The sequence below is a fragment of the Equus przewalskii genome, chromosome 5 (assembly GCF_037783145.1).
Source record: "Equus przewalskii isolate Varuska chromosome 5, EquPr2, whole genome shotgun sequence".
Classification (NCBI taxonomy): domain Eukaryota; kingdom Metazoa; phylum Chordata; class Mammalia; order Perissodactyla; family Equidae; genus Equus; species Equus przewalskii.
In genome coordinates, this window is record NC_091835.1 from 64,961,713 (window position 1) to 64,982,075 (window position 20,363).

At 32.8% G+C, this 20,363-nt stretch overlaps 1 protein-coding gene across 4 annotated transcripts in view; it reads left to right on the forward strand.

The window, feature by feature from the left end:
• Positions 1–20,363, forward strand: part of ARID2 (AT-rich interaction domain 2) — a 161,247-nt gene that overhangs the window by 76,655 nt on the left and 64,229 nt on the right. For all 4 annotated transcript variants that reach the window (XM_070621117.1, XM_070621118.1, XM_070621119.1 and 1 more), the window contains 3 exons: positions 1,861–1,994; positions 7,421–7,639; positions 11,480–11,547. In XM_070621117.1, the coding sequence (XP_070477218.1) occupies positions 1,861–1,994; positions 7,421–7,639; positions 11,480–11,547 (421 nt within the window). The remainder of the gene's footprint in view (positions 1–1,860; positions 1,995–7,420; positions 7,640–11,479; positions 11,548–20,363) is intronic.

The following is a 20,363-nucleotide window of genomic DNA, read 5'->3' on the forward strand; positions in this document are numbered from 1 at the left end:
ACATGAGTTCAATTAATTCTGAAAGACCATACTTTCTAAAATACCTGTATCAATACAATTGAGCGATTTTGTTTGATGTAGGTAATCCTTCATTTGTAGAAAATATGTCACATAGTTTTTGAGCAGCTATTTGAGTCTAAATTTATATATGCTCTTCTTTTGATGATATCTGCATTAGAAATTCAAAAAGAATAGGCTTGATTTATTTACCTATTTAAGTCCATTGTGGTTCTATACTGGAGAGACATTTCCTCTTTTTAATCATCCTTTTGTTTTGTTTTGTTTTATGTTTTCAGACTGTAAATTCGCTCTGCTTAGGGGCTTCCCCAGGATCAGGGTGAAATGTGTGCAGCTGCATACTCTCCTCAGTGCTCAAGAGTTTTATCTGTGCGTTTGTCTCTGCTTTAGTGTGCTGTATCTCCAACAGTAAAGAAAAGTGTTGGACTCATTAGCTATCAAGCTGCCAGCTAGGAAAGAGTTCTTTGCTAAAAGAACTTATGTGGAGAATTTGGAAGGAATGAAAAGGAACAATTTCATTCCTTTCCATGCTCAAAGATGTGAAATTATTGTGTCTTTTAAAGCTGGAAGGGGAAAATGAGGATTGGTAGTGATTTTCCCTGTCATTAGTTTTTATATTTGTAAAATTACAGTTGCCATTCATCCCACTCTGAAAGTTAAGGTTTGGTACAAAAAAACAAAACAATACTTCTGAGATCATCCTATATATTCCTTGATTCCCCACCCCCGCCCCCCCATCTCATCTGTCTGTAACTGAAAAAGGAAAGGAGTGGGTGGGGAGCTGCAGGACTTTGAAAGTAGCTACTAATGAACTTAGTACCTGCCTGGATCAGGAATGGTAGAAGGATTGATCTGTGAAATAATCACATCGAGAAGTTTTCTATGATAAATGTAAAGTCATTTATTACTCAGTTAAGCTGCTTATTTGTGAAGTACAATAACAAGTTCGTTAGTCACTGTATTGTGTTTGACGAGGGTTTGACTGATTGTTTCCTCATTTTAAAATTTTACTTGGAAATCTTATTATAAACTAGTTGGTGATGATACAATGTAAATTTGGAAATTTAATTCTAATTAATATTAAGAAGATTGACCATGCCTCCATTGGGGGATACAGGAACTATCTTATAAATTGGTCAAAATGTATTAGGCACATCACTTTTGGCTGAGAATTTGGCATTGCTGCTTATAAATGAACGTATCATTTCCAGTGTCTATCCAGAGAAAAATATTCAAACAAGTGCACAGATTAAGCTTATTGCTGCATGATTTCTAGACATCTAGTTAAATTGTGATGTATCAATAGGATGAAATATTGTACAGCTGTTAAAAAAGACTGAGGTAGTACTGTTGGGTAGACATGCTTAGATCTCTAAAACATGTTGTTAAATAAAAATATGCACAGAAAATCTGCTGGAGTATGCACATGAACCTGTGGTTACCTCTAGTGAGTGAGATTTGGGAAGTCAGGGATTAAAGAATCTTCTCATTTTCACTTGGTTTTTACAGTGACCATATGTAATTGTTTTTAATCAGTAAATAAATTGTATTGCCATTTATCTACATGTCCTTGTCCTTTGATATTTCCTGCTTTTTATACTTTTATAAATAGCGATGTGGTCTTTTCTGAGAATATAAAAAACAGTTTTAGAATTATTACATTGAGTTTGTCTGCAGTCTCACTGCTGAAGTGACTGTTCTGCTATTATGAGGTTTGTAGTATCTTCTTATTTTTTTAAATTTAGAGCCTCTAGAAAAGGAAAACAGATACATGTGATAGGAGTTAAAAGATAAGATGTAAATTTATTTTTAAATCTCCGCTGTGCTGTTTTTCTGTTTCAGTTACCTAGAAAAGTACGAGAAAGTTCATCATTTTGGGGAGGATGATGATGAGGTACCACCAGGCAATCCAAAGCCACAGCTTCCTATTGGTGCAATTCCATCTTCCTACAATTACCAGCAACACAGTGTGTCAGGTAAATATCACTGGAAATTAACAGGGGATAGGTGCACAGTTTTGCATTAGAAGAACAGACATTAGCCAGTGAATTAGTCCCTAACTCTGCACATGAGAACACTTAAAGCCTTGGGGTAATGCAACTTTCAAAGGTCAACATCTAATTGGTATCAGGGCCCTTTCTATCACAGGCTGCATAAGATTTTTAGTTGCAAGAATTTTCAGTTACAAATACCTATACTTTCAAGTGAAGTTTTTTTCTTATTTCTTTGGCTAATGATCAGTTTAAACTGAATAGTCACTAAGATGAGAAAAGGAAGGTTCTGTTAGGATTGGGGAAGCCAAGAATACTCAGATAGCATCTACTAGATTTTCTACGATTATTGGAATTCCCAGCACCAGAATTCCTCAGAAATGTTTCTATTTGACTATTTTCCTGCCGTGGTACCAGGAATAAGATTTTTTTCGTTTAAGTCTTCTTATACTGATTATAGAGGAATCTGAAGCTAAAAAGAACAGGACTGAAATTGGAAATAATCAGGTTGACTCTAATAAAGAGGTTCTTGAGGCAGAGTAGATGGAGGTTCCAGTGTTTAGTGGCTCTGGGAGTTGGGACTGTGTTGACTAGCAAGAGAGCTCTGAGGAGATAAGCATCTCTTTTCTTCAATCACCATTTGGCCTAAAAAAGAGGAAATATGTCTTGGAGAACAAGGGTATGTTCTTTATAAAATATACAGTTATCTTGATATTTATTATTTTTCGTTGGTACTAGTCCCAGTGTCTTATAGGTAGTCCTTATATTTAAGTTCTCTCCTTTGTGCCAGCATCACTATTTTTTTTTTCCATTGTCTATTTTCAAAGTTTCTTTCGTGATAAATTTGACTCCATATTTCTTCCCCAGTCAGTAGTAACTGAAGAAGCAGACTTTCCTAGAATCTGTGCTCTTCATTAGAGGAGGCTTCATCTGATGCTTTTGTGTAGTTGGGGTGGGAGTGGTGGTGAGTGCAAAGCAAACTTAGCTTTATTTTTAATCAGTAGTTATTACCTCAAGAACCAAGGCTAAAGGAGAACATTTTAAGTCACCGTATGGAAGATCTTGTTAATAGTTTAAGCTGATAAAATAAAATGGAGTGACTTGTTAGGTGATATGTTCCTTGTTCCTAAACAGGGCTAATGACCATAATCTAATTCAAGGATGTTACAGAGGGTATTCCTACATTGAATGAGACATTCTACTAATGACCTTTAAGACCTTTTTCGACTTTATAACTCTTTGTGGTTCCTATATTACAGTAACAGCAGAAATGTCCATTCTTGTAGCTTAGAGTTTGGTGTCTGCTATTACAGCTCGCCAAACTGACCCATTTCTACATTTGAGCCTGTTTAAAATGAAATTTTTTCTGGATCTGTTTTTTTTTTGCCCCTTTTCAATTAAAACTGATTTACTTTAAGAGATAAGGTGTGGAATATTTCTGGTATTTCAGGAGCCTAATAAAAGTCATTGATAGAGCTACACAAGTTAAGGGAATGACAGAATTGCTTAACCTGGTGTTATAATAACTCCTTTCTGATGCTGTCATATGTCTGTCTTTTTTTAAGGAGAATCTTAGCAGTTACGTAACATATGTAACATGTTTGACAAAATCAGGGTTGGGGACTGATGAAAGGAAGGAAACTAGAAATTACTGGGAAACATCAGACTGCAATATGTCTGGTTCAAACTGAAAAGAGGTAGTATTTTAGAGCAGCATTTTATAAATTTGAAGGTGCTTTCTATTTTTCTAGAAGGAGCCATAGCAACAATTATAACAGTGTTCTAAAAATTAACATGATTATCAATATATAAAACAAATCCTTTACTGATGATTCTTTTCAAATGTCATTAAGGAAAATATACTAAGCTTCATGGCTGTCAAATTGTGTGTGTGTGTGTGTGTGTGTTTGTGTTTTAAATAAACACCAAAATAGAATAACATAGTGGCAGTTGAAAAGCCTTGAGGAAATTTTAGTTAGAACCTTTAAAAGATTCGTGTCCACATCTTTGATCATACAGCCTTACTCTCCTTATAGGTTTGAATAAATGTATTTAGATAAATGTGTTTACCTAGAGATACGTAAACATTGTTGATATTAGGGAAAGCTAGTCTAAAACAATATTTTGAAAGGTAATATAATAAATTCAGTTGGCAGTAGCTCCAGGATATTTGGTATGAAGTGCAATTCTACTGGTAATTGTCATAATTGAATATTGTACGTTGGTAGAATATGGGACCAAGTTTTCTTTTAAGGATATTGACTCCTTTTGCCCAGTGACTTTAAGTGGCAAAAAATATTGAACAGATTTTGATTTGAACTTTAGGATTATTAAACATTGCGTGCAATATATGATGATTTTGTCATTTATTTGCATAGTTTTTTCATTCTTTTCCTTGACATAAATACCTAATCCTTTGGTTTCCTTCTTTTTCTATTCTTTTTTCCTTGGTATTGATTTTGATACAGTAAGTTTTACGGAATTACAGGGTGGATTATTAAGGACTTTTTCTTCATCTTCTCTTACATTTTTTAAATTAAAATTTTGGTTAATTTTCAAATTAAAATAAAAACTTATTTGTAGTATCTTTAGTAGAAAAATTGTGAAAGGCAAAATTGACAAATGCCAGTTCATTGAAATTAATAGAATTGTAGAATTTTAGAGCTAGCCAGGATTTTAGTGGTCATTTAATTTAATCCAGTCATTTTGATGAAAGGAGGCCAAGCACCCTGTCCATTTGCATTTTTGGTGCTTAAATTTGGAAAAGCTTATACAGGAAGATTTCTTTTTTAGCTTTATCATTTGTATTTGAGCAAAGATTTTCCTTTAAATGTTCCGTATTCTAAGAGAGATTTGGACTACAACAATCACTGCCAATATCAATGGAAAGAGTGTGTTGTCTAATTCCTGCAATATAAACAGCACTCCAGGAACAATCCTCTCTTTCCTCTAAACTGAAATCAAAGAGTAGTGATTGTCTCAGATTAAATTAAATTTGTCAGCAGTGATCTGTTTGTATAAACTTTGAGTCAAGAATGTTGAAAATTATTTCTAATCCTATTCTGATTATAAAATTGTAGCTGTTAAGTCATGTCTCCCTGGGGAAGGGAAGTGAGGTTCTTAAAATCTTGTAAGCATTTTCTCCCACATTGTCTCAGGCATCTTTACCAAGCCTAATATAATTAAGGGACTTTTCATAGTTATCATATGTATTCATTTCATTTTAATTGGAGATGTCTTTGGCAAAGTCATTCAGGTAGGGATGTATTGAATTCAGTATCTGATGGTGTCTGATATTCTTCAGTAGCAAACGGAACAATTCTAAGATCATATGGAAAGCACATAAACAAGACTGTGACAGACATTGAATGTGGGTTCCAAATTTTTTTCTATTGAAGAGATTTGCCTGAAAGTTTTGTGGAATCTAGAAACTTAACTGTTACTGAGAGTTGGCTTTTGATGATCAATTCCAGTGTACAGTATAGAACTGTCAAAATCTATTCCTATATTCACAGTTTTGTTACTTTTTTTCCAGATAGTTATTTTATGTTATTTATGAGAAATTTCATTTATCAAGACTATAAAAATAAACATATTATTCTTTAGCCTTAAATATGGTAAAGAATCTGTGTCATTGTCATTTATAACTATATTGTGACACTTCATCATTATATTATTGGAGAAATTCCTAGAATATTTTAGAATTGAAGGGGTGTTTCCTCAGATGTCTACAGTGAGAAATGAAGAAATTTCTTACCTACATCATTTTCTTCTGTGGCGTGTTGGAACAATAGATTCCTACTTGGATTCCATTTAGTGAGGTTTTTAAAAAAAATTTCTTTAAATCCAAATGTTTCTGAAATGTTTTGTCTAGAAGTTTTCTAACTCTTATTTTCTTGCCTCTTCCTGTAAAACTAGTTATATCTTTATGTGAAAAATGTACTTGGGATATATATGTCTAAGGGCATAGCGTCCAAGTCCTAACCTGCCCCAATTAAGAGTCAGTATTTCTAGAAATATAACATTTTCTTATATATGTATATTTTCTTATATATATATAATATATATATAGTGATTATTTAATATATAGTTTCTGTAAGCCCATCTTCCCTATCTTCAAAGTTTCGAAAGTGTTTTAAATTAATTCTCCTACAGAAAATCTTAGTTACTTTGGGTTAGGAAAAGATTTCTTAGGACACAAAAGCATGAACTATAAAGGTAAAAATTTGTAAATCAAAAGACTTCATCAAAATTAAACCTTCTGCTCTTCAAAGACACTGTTAAGAAAATAAAAAGACAAGGCACGATCTGGAAGAAAATATTTACAAAACAAATATTAGATAAGTGACTCATTCAGAATACTTAAAACAGACAATATTAAGTGCTGACAAGGGTGCAGAGCAACAGGAACTTTCTACTTGCTGGCAGAAAGGCAAGATGTTCCACCTACTTTGGAAACAGTTTCACAGTTTCTTACAAAGTTAAACATTTATGTGTTACTCAGCAATCTAAGAAAAATGAAAAATATATCTGCAGAAAGTCCTGTATGTGTACCTTTATAGCAACTGTATTTGTAAGTGCCAAAAACTGGAAATAGTCCAAATGTCCCTCAAATACGGACGGAATGGATAAAGAAATTGTGTTACATCCATACTATAGCAATCAAAGACCAAACCACTGATAGACACATCAACATGGATATTAACCTGAAAAGCATTTTGCTAAATGAAAGATATCAGATACAAAAGGCTACATACTGTATGATTCTGTTTATTTGGCAATTTGAAATAAAGCTGTAGGAACAGAAAGTGGATCACTGGTTGTCTGTGGGTAGAGGAAGGGATTGACTACAAAGGAGCATAAAGAAACTTTTTGGGGTGATGGAAATACTCTATATTTTCCTTGTGGTTGTGGTTAAAAGGCTGTGTTTGTCAAAACTCAGAACTATAGAACTAAAAAGCATAAATTTTAGTATGTTAATTATATTGCAATAAATCTGACCTAAAAAAGTAATAATTCTCCTATAACTAGGTAAAGAAGGTAGCCAGTGTGTCTAAGAACACATTCTTGCTACAAATTTTAAAGGAACCAGTCTGCCTGGCTTACAGTATATAAAAATCAAAATAAGTTTCTTGAAATGCAAGAGTTAAAAGTGTAGATTAGGAAAATTAAAATTGATACAATAATAATTTGGCAGTGATATCCAAGAGGATATGTACATGTTTTGTACTTTAATATTTTTTGAAGATTATAATTTTAACTTAAGAAATTTAGAAAGTTGAACTCTTTAAAACTTCTACTCAGTTTATATTTTATAAAAGAAAACAAGCTTTTGTTCCATATTCAGAAGATATTAACCATAATCGTTTCAAATCCTTGATATAAGGTGTTTTTGTTTTTATCTTTGTTAGATTATCTGCGTCAAAGTTATGGCCTGTCTATGGACTTCAATTCGCCAAATGATTATAATAAATTGGTGCTTTCACTATTATCTGGACTCCCAAATGAAGTGGACTTCGCTATTAATGTATGCACTCTCCTATCAAATGAAAGCAAACACGTCATGCAACTTGAAAAAGACCCTAAAATCATCACTTTATTACTTGCTAATGCCGGAGTGTTTGATGACAGTAAGTTTTAAGCTGAACATATTGTATGATCATTCTAGAAAGGGGTTATAGATTTTTTTTTAAAAGATTTTTAAGGAGAAAAGTACTTTTTGTTAGTCAATATAATAGCATTCTTTATTTGCTTTTATTATAGTAAATGTATTATTTAAAATAATGAATGTTTGGATTTTTTTAAACCTTAAATATTTGAATAATAATTTAGTCTCACTAGAGCTTTTGAAATAAAAATCTTGATTTTTTTTTCTTAGAGTAATATATGGGTTTCTTGATTTGAGAAGATTTCTTTGATACGAAATTCTAATAGAGAAAACTAGGAGCTGGAAGAAATTGTTTTGCTTTAGTGTATTTCTGCTAGGGTGTGGTTATAATTTCTAACTAAACAATTTAGGTCAATGCATTTGACAATTTGCTGCCTAAATAATCAAAATAAAATTTATCAAATATTTCATATCCCTTTTACTTGTAGGATTTGTAGTTGTAGGTTTTTGTAAGTCAAATGCGTTATTTTCTATGAAATTATCTCCTATTAAATCTAGGTTACTTTTCAGACCAAATTGCTCAGTTCGTTATTTGTAGTTTCATAGTTTAATAAGGTTTGGAAAATATGTTTTGCAATCTTTTCCTGCCCCTAGTTTTTCTTTTTAAAATTCCTATGTCAGGGGCCCATCTGGTAGCGTAATAGGTGAAGTTGGCACTCTCCACTTAAGTGGCCTGGGGTTTGTGGGTTTGGATCCCAGGCATGAACCTACACACCATTTATCAAACCATGCTGTGGCAGCTTCCCGCATACAAAGAAATTGAGGAAGATTGGCACTGATGTTAGCTAAGTGACAATCTTCCTCACCAAAAAGAAAAAAACAAAACTATATCAGCTACATGGTATTGATATAAAATTTTTTCTTGCTTCTCTATCCTCATTCTACCCCGATACCGTTGTAAGTTCTTTTGCTAGAATTATATCCTATTAAAGGATAAGGTATTGACATATTGAAATTATTGAAATTATTTTATCATATAGGAAACTATACATATAGCACAGTAAACACAGTCTGAGAATTTCTTATATTTTATAGATTGATGACTTTTTGTTTTTATCTTTAAATAGTGACATGTTTGCAAATGAGTTCATTTTTCTGCAGTTTGATTTAGGTCAAGTAGTGCACTCTTCAAACAATTTTATTTGGGATTATCTAAGTAAGATTCCTTAAAATTTGATATGCACTTATTTCGTGTGAAGATAATTTTAAAATTAGTTTAAACAAAAGCGAAAATTAGTTTCTTACTGTGCCTGAAACTATTCTTAGTTACATGGAGAAGGAACAAAGATCAGGACTTCTCAGTTTCTGTCATAACTTCAAAGATGTAAATTTTGTGAATTTCCTTCTCTCTTTCATATTCCTTGGTTCCTAATATTTTATTTGGATCATTTAAGATGTCTTTCAGCATTTAATATAGAATGGAGTTTAAAATTGTTTCACATTTTTTAGAAACCTTAAAATGAAGTTTTTTGAAAGGATAAATATTCTTAAACAAGAATAATTTTAGTGAAGTCTTCCATTTAATCACTGAATAAGGATTACAAATATATATATGATAGAAATAATCTTACCACTTTTGGTGCACTGAGGCATGATATTTTAGACCCAGTTTACTTCTTTTTTTTTTTTTTAAAGATTGGCACCTGAGCTAACAACTGTTGCCAATCTCTTTTTTTTTTCCCCTGCTTTTTCTCCCCAAATCCCCCAAGTAGATAGTTGTATATTTTTTAGTTGTGGGTCTTTCTAGTTGTGGCATGTGGGACGCCGCCTCAACATGGCCCAATGATCAGTGCCATGTCCACACCCGGGATCTGAACCAGCGAAACCACGGTCCGCTGAAGCGGAGCATGCAAACTTAACCACTTGGCCATGGGGCCAACCCCCCCGACCCCCCGTTTACTTCTTGCATTCTTTAGGCACTTTTATTTATCTAAAAGACTAAATTATTATGCAGCACAGCAATCTAAAACATTAATAATTTAGCAAATGCTATTTAAGGAATGTTTCTGTCATTCCAACAGTCAGAAGTTTAGAGTTCTAGACTACATAGGGACTTTACGAAGACCCTAAACTTAAAATGATGGTGTTTTGCATTATGAAAATAATTTCTTTGAGTTTGAGAATTATGGGTATATTTGATTTGGTTAGGCTTTTGAAAAGTTTTTATTTATTTTTTAAGGCGTGGAATTTTAATTGACAGATAAATGTAGATGCCACTTCCTTTGAAAGTGTGGAATGTTTATACATTTTGTGTGTTTGAAGAAGTATGATAAAAATTCCATGCGACAAAAATTTTAATTTTTCCATCTTATATTTCCATCCAGTATTCTTTTGCCAGTGAAGTTTTTCTTTATAAGATTTTTTCAGGACAAACAAACAAAACCTTGTCTTTCTTTAGTGGTGTGTGGGCTTTATTTTTCTGATTAAACTGCTACTTATATGTAAGTTTGATATTTTATAAAATTCTTCTTTAGGTCACTATAGTTAGTTTATTTATTAAAAACTTTCACATCTGTTCTTTATCTCATTTCCTTATGACCCTATTTCCTATGGCCCTATCAATATTAAAATTCCTTGATAAATGTAATTTATGTTAAAGTGTTTCTGTTCTCACTTTTTAATACTTTCCCAATGAAAATTCTTAGTCTAGCCTAAGTGCTTTACAATATTACTCAATATTAAGTAAATATTAGGTCTATACTAAAGGCAAAAGAAGACTACAGATTCAGTAAATTTCTTACAACAGAAAATATATCCATTTGTTATGCTTGTCTCACAACACATCCATTAAAGAGGTTTAATTTTGTTTTTTTGTAGAATTACATTCATAAAACTGGTTTTTCTGTTAACACTTGGCACTGTATAGTTTTCTTTCTGCATTCCAAGAGCAGTAGCTTTCATTACAGAATTAATCTGATTGTTGATGAAAGCATTTACCTCATTTCTAAAGGGAGATGCATATTATGTTATAGCTTTGACATTTTATCATACTGCTTTACTTTCTGGTCCCATAGCTGACAATATGAGGTAGCAACATAAAGGAGAAGAAAATGATACAACATTTACCTGTATGCCTTAACCTTTGTTGTAGGACGTCGGGGCAGGGTGTTATTAAGAGGCAGCTTTGACTCTCCTCCTAAAACGACTTTATCAAGAAATGCAAACAAGCTGTAGGCCTAAGAATGTCTCTTAAAGGAGGTTTCATTTGTGGGAATTATTTCCAAAGAATGCCTTGCGCTATTTTATTTGAAATATGAATTACACAATTATTTTTTAAATTAATCTGAAGATTTAAAATTATAACAGTTTGGCAATCTAATAGTAATAGCATCAGTTTGACTTTTTAGTATTTTTCTTCTCTACAAATGAAAACTAATGCAGAGTAACTATTATAGTACCCTTAGTTTTTTTTTCTTATTTATATAACTATTATGAAGATGAGTTGGGTATTTTTAGTTTGTAGAGACATAAATTTTCTTTAAATTTCCTATTTTAAAAACTATATTTCAAAAGACATTATCATGGCTTTCTGTCATTTACTATGAAATAATTTGCAGTGAACAAGGTGTCTTAAAATGTATTTTTACACAACCAGAAGGACCTACAGCTAGAATATACAACTGTGTACTAGGGGGCTTCGGGGAGAAGGAGAAGAAAAGGAGATTGGCACAGATGTTAGCTCAGGTGCCAATCTTTAAATATATATATGTTCTTTTTTTTTTTTTACTGTTTTTCCAAACCTTTAAGGAATTAAGTGAAAGAAATAATTTTGTTTTACTGAATATACTGTTTATTCTTTTAGCTTTAGGATCCTTTTCTACTGTATTTGGAGAAGAATGGAAGGAGAAGACTGATAGAGATTTTGTTAAGGTAATTCACAAAATTAAAATACTGGACCATTGAGTTACATGTAGCCAAGGGCCAAGGATCAATGGTTGCTCATTTTATATACATGATACTTAGCATAATACATAAAGATACCTGTTTAAAAGTTGGGATTAAGTTGAGTAAAAAAAATCTTGCAGAATAGCTAATAAGCCGTAATAATGTTCTTATTTATTATACATTGATTTCTAAGAATAATACATCTATAACAAAAGCAATAAATCTTGAGAATACCCACATTCTGAGCAGCTGTCTGGGTAATTTTCTTAGGACTGTTTTTCAGGTTACTTACTCTTCAGCTGTGTCTTAATATGCCGCTTGACTCGTTTAAGTTTTATTTTAGTGAGTGTGTTTTAATTTCTAGAAATTTTCTTTGTATTTTTTCAGATTTGCCCTTTTTGATCTTCTCCTTTTATGCTTTTAATAATTTTAAAAATATGTATATATTTAAAATATTTATTAATATAATTTAGGTTATGTATAAATTAAGTGTATAATATATAAATATAAGTGTAAATATATGTTATGTGTAAATTTATAAACTATAAATTAAATATGTACACATACAAACACGTATCTGATAATTCTAATATCTAAGCCTCTTGCAACTCTAATTTCACTCGCTGTAACTGATGGTGCATTATTCTTTTGTGTTTTATAATGTTGGTTTATAAATTTGAGCAAACTTACTTCTGTCGGAGTTTTGTACAGATTTGATGGAGAGTTTCTCTACTTCTGTGTTACGTTTGCCAGTCAGTTTAAAGGAAATACTGGTCAGAATGAGTTTATATTAATTTCCTCATTGGAGATTTTCTGACGACTCTGACAATAAAACCGAACCCTTGAGAGCCGTGGAACAGGCTGGGATTGTTTATAACTCAAAGCTCAAGTAGAGGTATCAGTCTCTTTTATCTCCTTTTCTTTGAGGGGATTAGACCTTCCTATTTCTCACCGTCACATGGAGTTGTATTTCTAATTCCCCACTTTACAAACTGACCCAAAGTCCTATATCCTATCCTCACTCCACCCATTTAAAGCCAAGCATCTTGATTATAGTTAAGCAGATCATTTCCATAACTCCAGAAAATTAGTGAATAAAATGTACGATGCTCAAAAAGTTTTTTTATATATGCAGTCACAATGGGAAGTGGAGGTTGTCAGTATATTCACTAATCACAGGCAGTCAAGAAGACACAAATATGTTGAAGATAATTAGATGATTACCTCTGTTGTATGTTTTCATTTATTTCTGCTCTTTATATTTCTTTCTGTATGCTATATTCTTTGAGTTTAATTTGCCACACTTTTTCTAACTTCTTGAGCTGGTGCTAACATCATTGGTTTTTGTTTTTAGTTTTTCTAGTACATACATTCTAATACATACATTTAAAGGCATAAAATTCCCTCTAAGTACACATTTAACTTTATTCTTCTAGTTTTGATATTTCATGTTTTCATTATAACTCAGTTTAAAATATCTTCTGATTTTCATTATGACTTCCTCTTTGATACAAGAATTATTTAGAAGAGAATTTTCTTAATTTCCAAAAACAGAAAGTTTTTCTAGTTTCCATTTTCTTATTAATATCTATCTGAATTTCACTATATTCAGAGCAAACATACTCTGTATAATTTTAAACCTTTGAAATGTTTGCACCATTTATTTGGTAGTGTAGCATTGATCAGATTTATGAACACTGTGTATATTTGAAAATAAGATGTATTCTGAAGTTGTAGGTATAAATTTCTATATATGTCAAGTTAGGCCAGCACAGTTAATCATAATATTCTTATTTCCACATCAGTATTGGTTCTTTTCCTGTTTATTTCTCCATTTATGGAGAGAGGCATGTTAAAAACACCTAGTTTGTGGGTGTGACTCTTTTTCCTTATAGATCTGATACTGTGTTTTCATTTTGAGTCCATGTTATTTAGTGCACACAAATATAGTTGTAATATTTTTCTGGTCAGTCGAATGCATAATAAAGTGTCCTTTTTTACCTTTAAGTCTACTTTTTTTTGGTCTGATATCAATATAATTACATCAGCTTCCATTTAGGTGGTGTTTATGTGGTTCATATTTTACTTTCAACTTATATTTTAGATGATTTTTTTGGAAACAACATATATTTGGGCTTTTTTTCAGTGTAAAAAATTTTGTTTTTAAATTAGTGCATTTATTCCATTTACGTTAAATGTAATTTTGATATAATTGTGTTTAAATTTACCATGTTTTGAATTGGTTTCTCTATGTCCTGTCTGCTCAGCTTTTTTTTTTCCCTTCTTCCTTTTTTTTTTAAATTGATTTCGCTGACTATTGTTTATTACTTAGTTTTCTGTCTCCTCAGTTTGGTATTTCTACATGTTTTCTGTTCTCTCATTGATTACATTAGAGATTATAATTTTAGTCCGTAGTAATTTAATAAATTGATACCACTTCTTAGATGGTGCAGGGACAATAGAACAACTCCATCTCCATTTACTTACTTTTGACTTACATGCTACTTTTATTATGCATTACTTTGCTCTTTTTCAAGCTTCTTGAAGTAGAATCTTAGACCATTGGTTTTAAACTTTTCTTCATATCTGATAGCATATATAAAGCTATCAGTTCCCTCTATAAACTACTTTAGCTACATCCTACAAATTTTATGGTGTATTTTCATTATCATTTAGTTCAAGATATTTTCTTAGTTCACTTGTGATTCTTTCTTTGATTCATGGGTTATATAGAAGTGTACTGTTTAACTTCTGATTGTTCATTTTCAAACTAGCTTTTATTGTTAGTATTACTGTCATTACTGAGTTTTAATCACATTTCATTGTTGTCAGAGAACATATTCTATATGATTTCAGTCCTTTTAAACTTATCAGGACTTGTTTTATGGCTCAGCATATGGTCTTTCTTGGTGAATATTTCATCGCACTTGAAAGAATGTGTTCTACTGTTGTTGGATGTAGTGTTATTGATAACAGTTAAGTCAAGGTGGTTGACAGTATTAAGATTTCCGTTATCGTTACTGTTTTCTATATAATTGTTCTATGATTTCCTGAGAGATGAGTGTTGGAATTATGAATGTTTATATCCCCTTTCATTTCTGTCAGCTTTTGCTTCATGTGTTTTTTTTTTTTGAGGAAGATTAGCTCTGAGCTAACTACTGCCAGTCCTCCTCTTTTTTTGCTGAGGAATACTGGCCCTGATCTCACATCCGTGCCCATCTTCCTCTACTTTATATGTGGGATGCCTACCACAGCATGGCGTGCCAAGCGGTGCCATGTCCCCTCCTGGGATCCGAACCAGCAAACCCCGAGCCGCAGAGAAGCGGAACATGCGAGCTTAACTGCTGTGCCACTGGGCTGGCCCCTGCTTCATATATTTTGAACCTCTGTTATTAGTTTGCATATACTTTTAAGATTATTATATTTTCTTGATGATAAAGCTTTTATCATTATGAAATGTTCCCCCGACCTCTAGTAGTATCCCTTGTCCTGAAATCTCTTGTCTGATTGTTTTATCTGATTTTTTATTATTTATCTATACCAGCTTTCTTATGATTAATGTTTTCATGATGTATCTTTTTCCATCCTTATGCTTTTCACCTGTGGTTTTATATGTAGTGTTTCTTATAGATGGCTTATAGTTGGATCTTGCTACCCCCTTCCCTCAGAGTACCTTTTCTGCAGTTTCTTCCTTTTCATCAATGTGTTCAGACCATTTTTACTTTATGAAACTACTGATGTGTTTGAGTTTTGGCTCTCAGCTTTTATTTTCCTGAAAATTTTATTTTGCCTTTGTTTGAAGGTTTTTTTTTGCTGGGTATAAAATTGTGTGTTTTAGGGGGTTATCTGAGCACTTTAAAGGTAAAATTTCATTGCCATCTGATTTGCATTGTTACTAACCAGAAGTCAGTTTCATTCTTATTGTTTTTCTGTCTATGATATGTTTTCTCTGACTGCTTTTAAGGTGTTCTCTTTATCATTGATTTCTAATGAGTTTTGTTGTGATTTTCTTTGCTTTTCTTGCTTGGAGTTTATTTAGCTTCTTGATTTGGTATTTTTCATAAATTTGGAAAGTGTTTGACAATTATTTCTTCAAATTTTATGCTTTCCCCTCCAGTTTTCCTGGAACTGTGTTTATACATGTTAGACCACAATACTGTTCCACAGGCCACTGTGGTTCTGTTAATTGTTTTTAGACCTTTTTTCTTTCTGTATACTTCATTGTGGATAGTTCCTGTTGTTATGTTTTTATGTTCTCTTCTCCAGGTAAGCCCATCTAGTATTTTTTATTTCAGATATTATGTTTTTCAAGCCTAGAAATTCCATTTGATTTTCTCTTATATCATCCCATATTTCGCCTAATTAGTTTGTATTTTCCTTTAAATCCTTGATCATAGTTAATAATACTTGTTTTAAAGTCCTTGTCTGCTGATTCCATTATCTTTATCATTTCTGGATCTGTTTTTGTTGAAATTGATTTTTGTCTTAGTTATGTGTCATTTCCTACATTCTTCGTATGTCTAGTAATTTTTTAATTAGATATGGATATTGAGAATGTTACATTACTTAGTGTCTGGATTTTGGTATTTTTAAAGAATGTTAATCTTTGTTCTGGCATGATTTTTAATTGATATGTATGATCTTGATCCTTTAGAATGTTTTTAAGCTTTGTTATGACTGGTATAGATTAGCCTTTACTCTAGGACTAATTTATCTCTACTCCTAAGACATAGCCTTTTTTGGATTTCTGCTAAAGTAGCTGGATATATAATGAGTTTTCTCTGTTTTGGTGATTGTGCAGTTACAGGCATACCTTGGAGATACTGTGGGTTCAGTTCCAGGCCACTACAATAAAGCAATATTGCAAGACATCAAGTCACACAAGTTTTTTGGTTTCCCAATATATATAAAAGTTATGTTTATACCCTACTATAGTCTATTGAGTGTGATAGCATTATGTAAAAAAAAAAAAAACAATGTATATACTTTAATTAAAAAATTTTTATTTTAATTTTATTAGGGCTGTGCCTTTATTTTATTAGGGCTGGCGTGGTGGCATAGTGGTTAAGTTGGCATGCTCCGCTTTGGTAGCCTGGGGTTCACGGTTTCAGATCCCAGGCACAGACCTACACACCACTCATCAAGCCATGCTGTGGCAGCATCCCACATACAAAATAGAGGAAAATCGGCACAGATGTTAGCTCAGGGCCAATCTTCCTCACTGAAAAAAAACCCAAAACTTTATTGATAAAAAATACTAACTGTCTTCTCAGCCTTCAGAGTCATAATCTTTTTGTTGTTGGAGGGTCTTGTGAAAAAATGCAGTATCTATGAAGTGCAATAAACTGAAGCACAAGAAAAGTGAAGCAAGATACATCTATATAGCTCCTTAGTGGTGGTTCTCTTTTTTTGCCTGGCGTTTTGGAGTTTGACTATACATGCTCATAGTTTAGTACTTAGCTGTGGCATCCTTCTGCGGATTCATGGAACTCATTCTCTTCCCTGCCCCTCCTTTCTTGTAAATTTGCTCTCAAATTCTAGCTGTGTTGGCCTTGCTGACCTCTGATCAGTTTCCTCAGCTTTGTGATGCTATGATCTCTTGGGTTTATTGTCCCTGTTTCAGAGTCTAGAAAGAGTGTCCATGTGAAAAATGGGGCAGTCATTGGGCTCATCTCATTTGTTTCCCATCTTTCAGTGATTACAGTTTTGCATTGCTTGTTGTCCAGTCTCTGAAAACAGTTGTTTAATGCACATTGGTTTATGTATCAGTGACTCCATTATGGCCTGAGCAAAAGTTTCTTCCAAGCATTTTTCCTAGATTTTAATTTTATGTATATTTTTACCCTATAAAACATTTTTTAATTATTTTATTCATTTAATATTTATTTTGGTTTGAACCACGTCAATTTTTTCACAGGTTTTTCTTCAGTGCAGATTTGCAGATGATGAGTTGTCTCAGTTTTCATTTATCAGAAATGTCTTTATTTCATCTTCATTTTTGAAGAGCCCTTTCACTGTATAAAGATTCTAGTTAGGCTGTTATTTTCTTCCATCACTTTGAAAATATCCCATTGTCTTGTGGATTCCACTATTTCTTTTACAAAGTTTACTGTCATTTTACTTATCTTTTTCAAGGTTATCTGTCCTTTTTATTTCTCTTTACATTTAGGAGTTTTCTCTTTGTATTTACTCTCTAGGAATTTTATGATGTTTCTATACATTTTTATTTATCTTTCTTGGACTTTAGAGTGCTTCTTACATCTGTAGGGCTGACCTCTTTCAATTGTTTTAGAAAATTCTCTGCTCTGTCTCTTCAAACATCTGTTCCTACCCCTTCTCTCTCCTTCCTCAGGAACTCCAGTTATTTTTGTTAGAACTTTTCACTGGATGTCCTGTGTCTTGCATACTTTTTTTCTATTGTCCTTTTGTCTCTTTTTGCTTCCAACTTGATATTTTCTTCTGCTGTCACTTCCAGTTCAGTAATTTCTTCTTGAGTTGTATCTACTCAGTTGTTAAATCCATCTATTGAGTTCTTATTTTCAGTTCTAAAATTTCTGTTTAGTTCTTTCTTATAGTTTCCATTTATTTGCCAGAATTTTCAGTCTTTTATTTCTTTATTATCCATGATCATTTTAAATTCCATGTCTGATATCTTTATTGTTTGAATTCCCTGTGGCACTTTTTTCTTGGTTATTGAACATTGTCTTTTTTCTTCTTATATCTAGTTCTTTTTTTATTGTTACTAAGTATTTTTTATCATGAGTTTTTTTGTGTTGTGAGTCCTCTTGGTGGTGGATCTTTTCTCAGATGAGTGGCTTTAAATGCAAAAGAACCTGAATTCCAAAAAATAAAATACAATTGTTTTGAAATATACATACCAGAATGTTTAGAAGTAAAAAGTGAACTAATAGCCCATGTGCTTCTTTATTAGTACCAAAGAAGCAAGACAAGACAGTTAAATGGCATAGACAAGTTGAAGTTAAAGTTCATTTTGTATAGATGTATCAGTATAAAGGCATTTCTTTCTTAGACTGAAAAAGAACATTAAACAGAGGACTTTGACTCATCTCCTCTCACATATGGATCAAAAAACAGACATGGGATAGTGGAAAGCAACTTAAATATATGGGTTACCAATTTGTGTACACATAAGTTCGCCACTTGCTGTTGATTTTTTTTCTGCATGTGGATTTACTTAGTAGCTAGCCAGCTATGTCTCAGAAGTGTCTGTAAACGGGCATACAGTCATGTGCTGCATAGTGACATTTTGGTCAACAATGGACTGCATACACAGTGGTGGTCCCATAAGATTATAATGGAGCTGAAAAATTCCTATTGCCTAGAGACATCGCAGCCATTGTAACATCATAGCACAGTGCATTACTCACGTGTTTGTATTGATGCTGGTATAAATAAACCTACTGTGCTGTCGGTCATATAAAAGTATAGCACATACAATTATGTACAATACATAATACGTGATAATGATAACAAACAGCTATGTTACTGATTTATGTATTTATAGCAAATAGCTATAGTATATAAATATAGTGTAGTACTATACTTATTTTAGAGTATACTCTTTCTACTTGTTAAAAAAAGTTTACTGTAAAACAGTATGCTATGTTACACAAGTGGCAGCCTCATAAACATCTCATGTCTATTGTTTTATTTATTTATTGCTTTATTTAATCTCCTCTTGTTTTGTTTATCATGGCCCCTAAGCGTACAAAATCCAGTGCTGATGTTACCAGTAGGAGGCCACGTTGGGTGATTGACCTGGAAATGAAATTGAGTGATTAAAGATTACGAAGGTGGAAAATTAGTGATGGTTATTGCTCACCAGTCAGGCACGTCCCATTCCACCATAGCTACAATCTTGAAGAACAAGAATAAAGTGACAGTTGTTAAAGGATCTGCTTCATTGAACGCAACGAGACAATCCAGAATCTGAAAAGGGCCAAATCAGACATGAAGAAACTTCTAATGACCTGAGTTAAGACCACACACAGAATCGTATTCTTCTGAACACCATGATGATCATGGCCAAAGCAAAAGGTTTGTTTGCAATGTTGAAAGAAAAGGCTGGACCTGCCTACGATGTTGAATTTACTGCTATCTCTGGGTAGTTTAAACTATTCAAGAATCATTATTCATTACACAATGTGAAAGTGAGTGGTGAGTCTGTGAGTGCTGATGTGAAGCCAGCTGAAGAATTTTTGGAAACTCTAGATAAGCTGATTATAGAGTATAATTACTTGCCAGAGAAAATATTCAATATGAATGAAACCTCCCTGTTCTGGAAAAGGATGCCTAAAAGGACTTTCATCCTTAAGGAAGCCCAGTCAGTGTTAGGTTTCAAGGCTTTTAAGGAGAGGGTAACAGTCTTGCTTGGGGACAGTGTTGCAGGCTGCAAATTGAAACCCCTTGTGATCTAGCACAGTTGGAACCCCAGGGCCTTCAAGCGTATCAGCACACACTGCCTCTGTCCTACAGGAACAATAAGAAGTCATGGATGACCAAGCTCCTTTTCCGAAATGCCCTCCTGAATTGCTGTGCCAGTGAAATGGAGAAGTACTGTTTGGAGAATAACATAACCTTTGAAGATTTTGCCTATTGTTGATAATACTCTCAGGCATCTTCCTTTTATTGGTGACCTTCATCCCAATGTTGAAGCTGTGTTTCTCCCTCCAAACACTACCTCCTGGATCCAACCAATAGATCAAGGAGTTAATAGCAGCTTTGAAGGCCTACTACCTGAGGAGGACCTTTGCCTAGGCTATTGCTGCAACTGAGGAAGA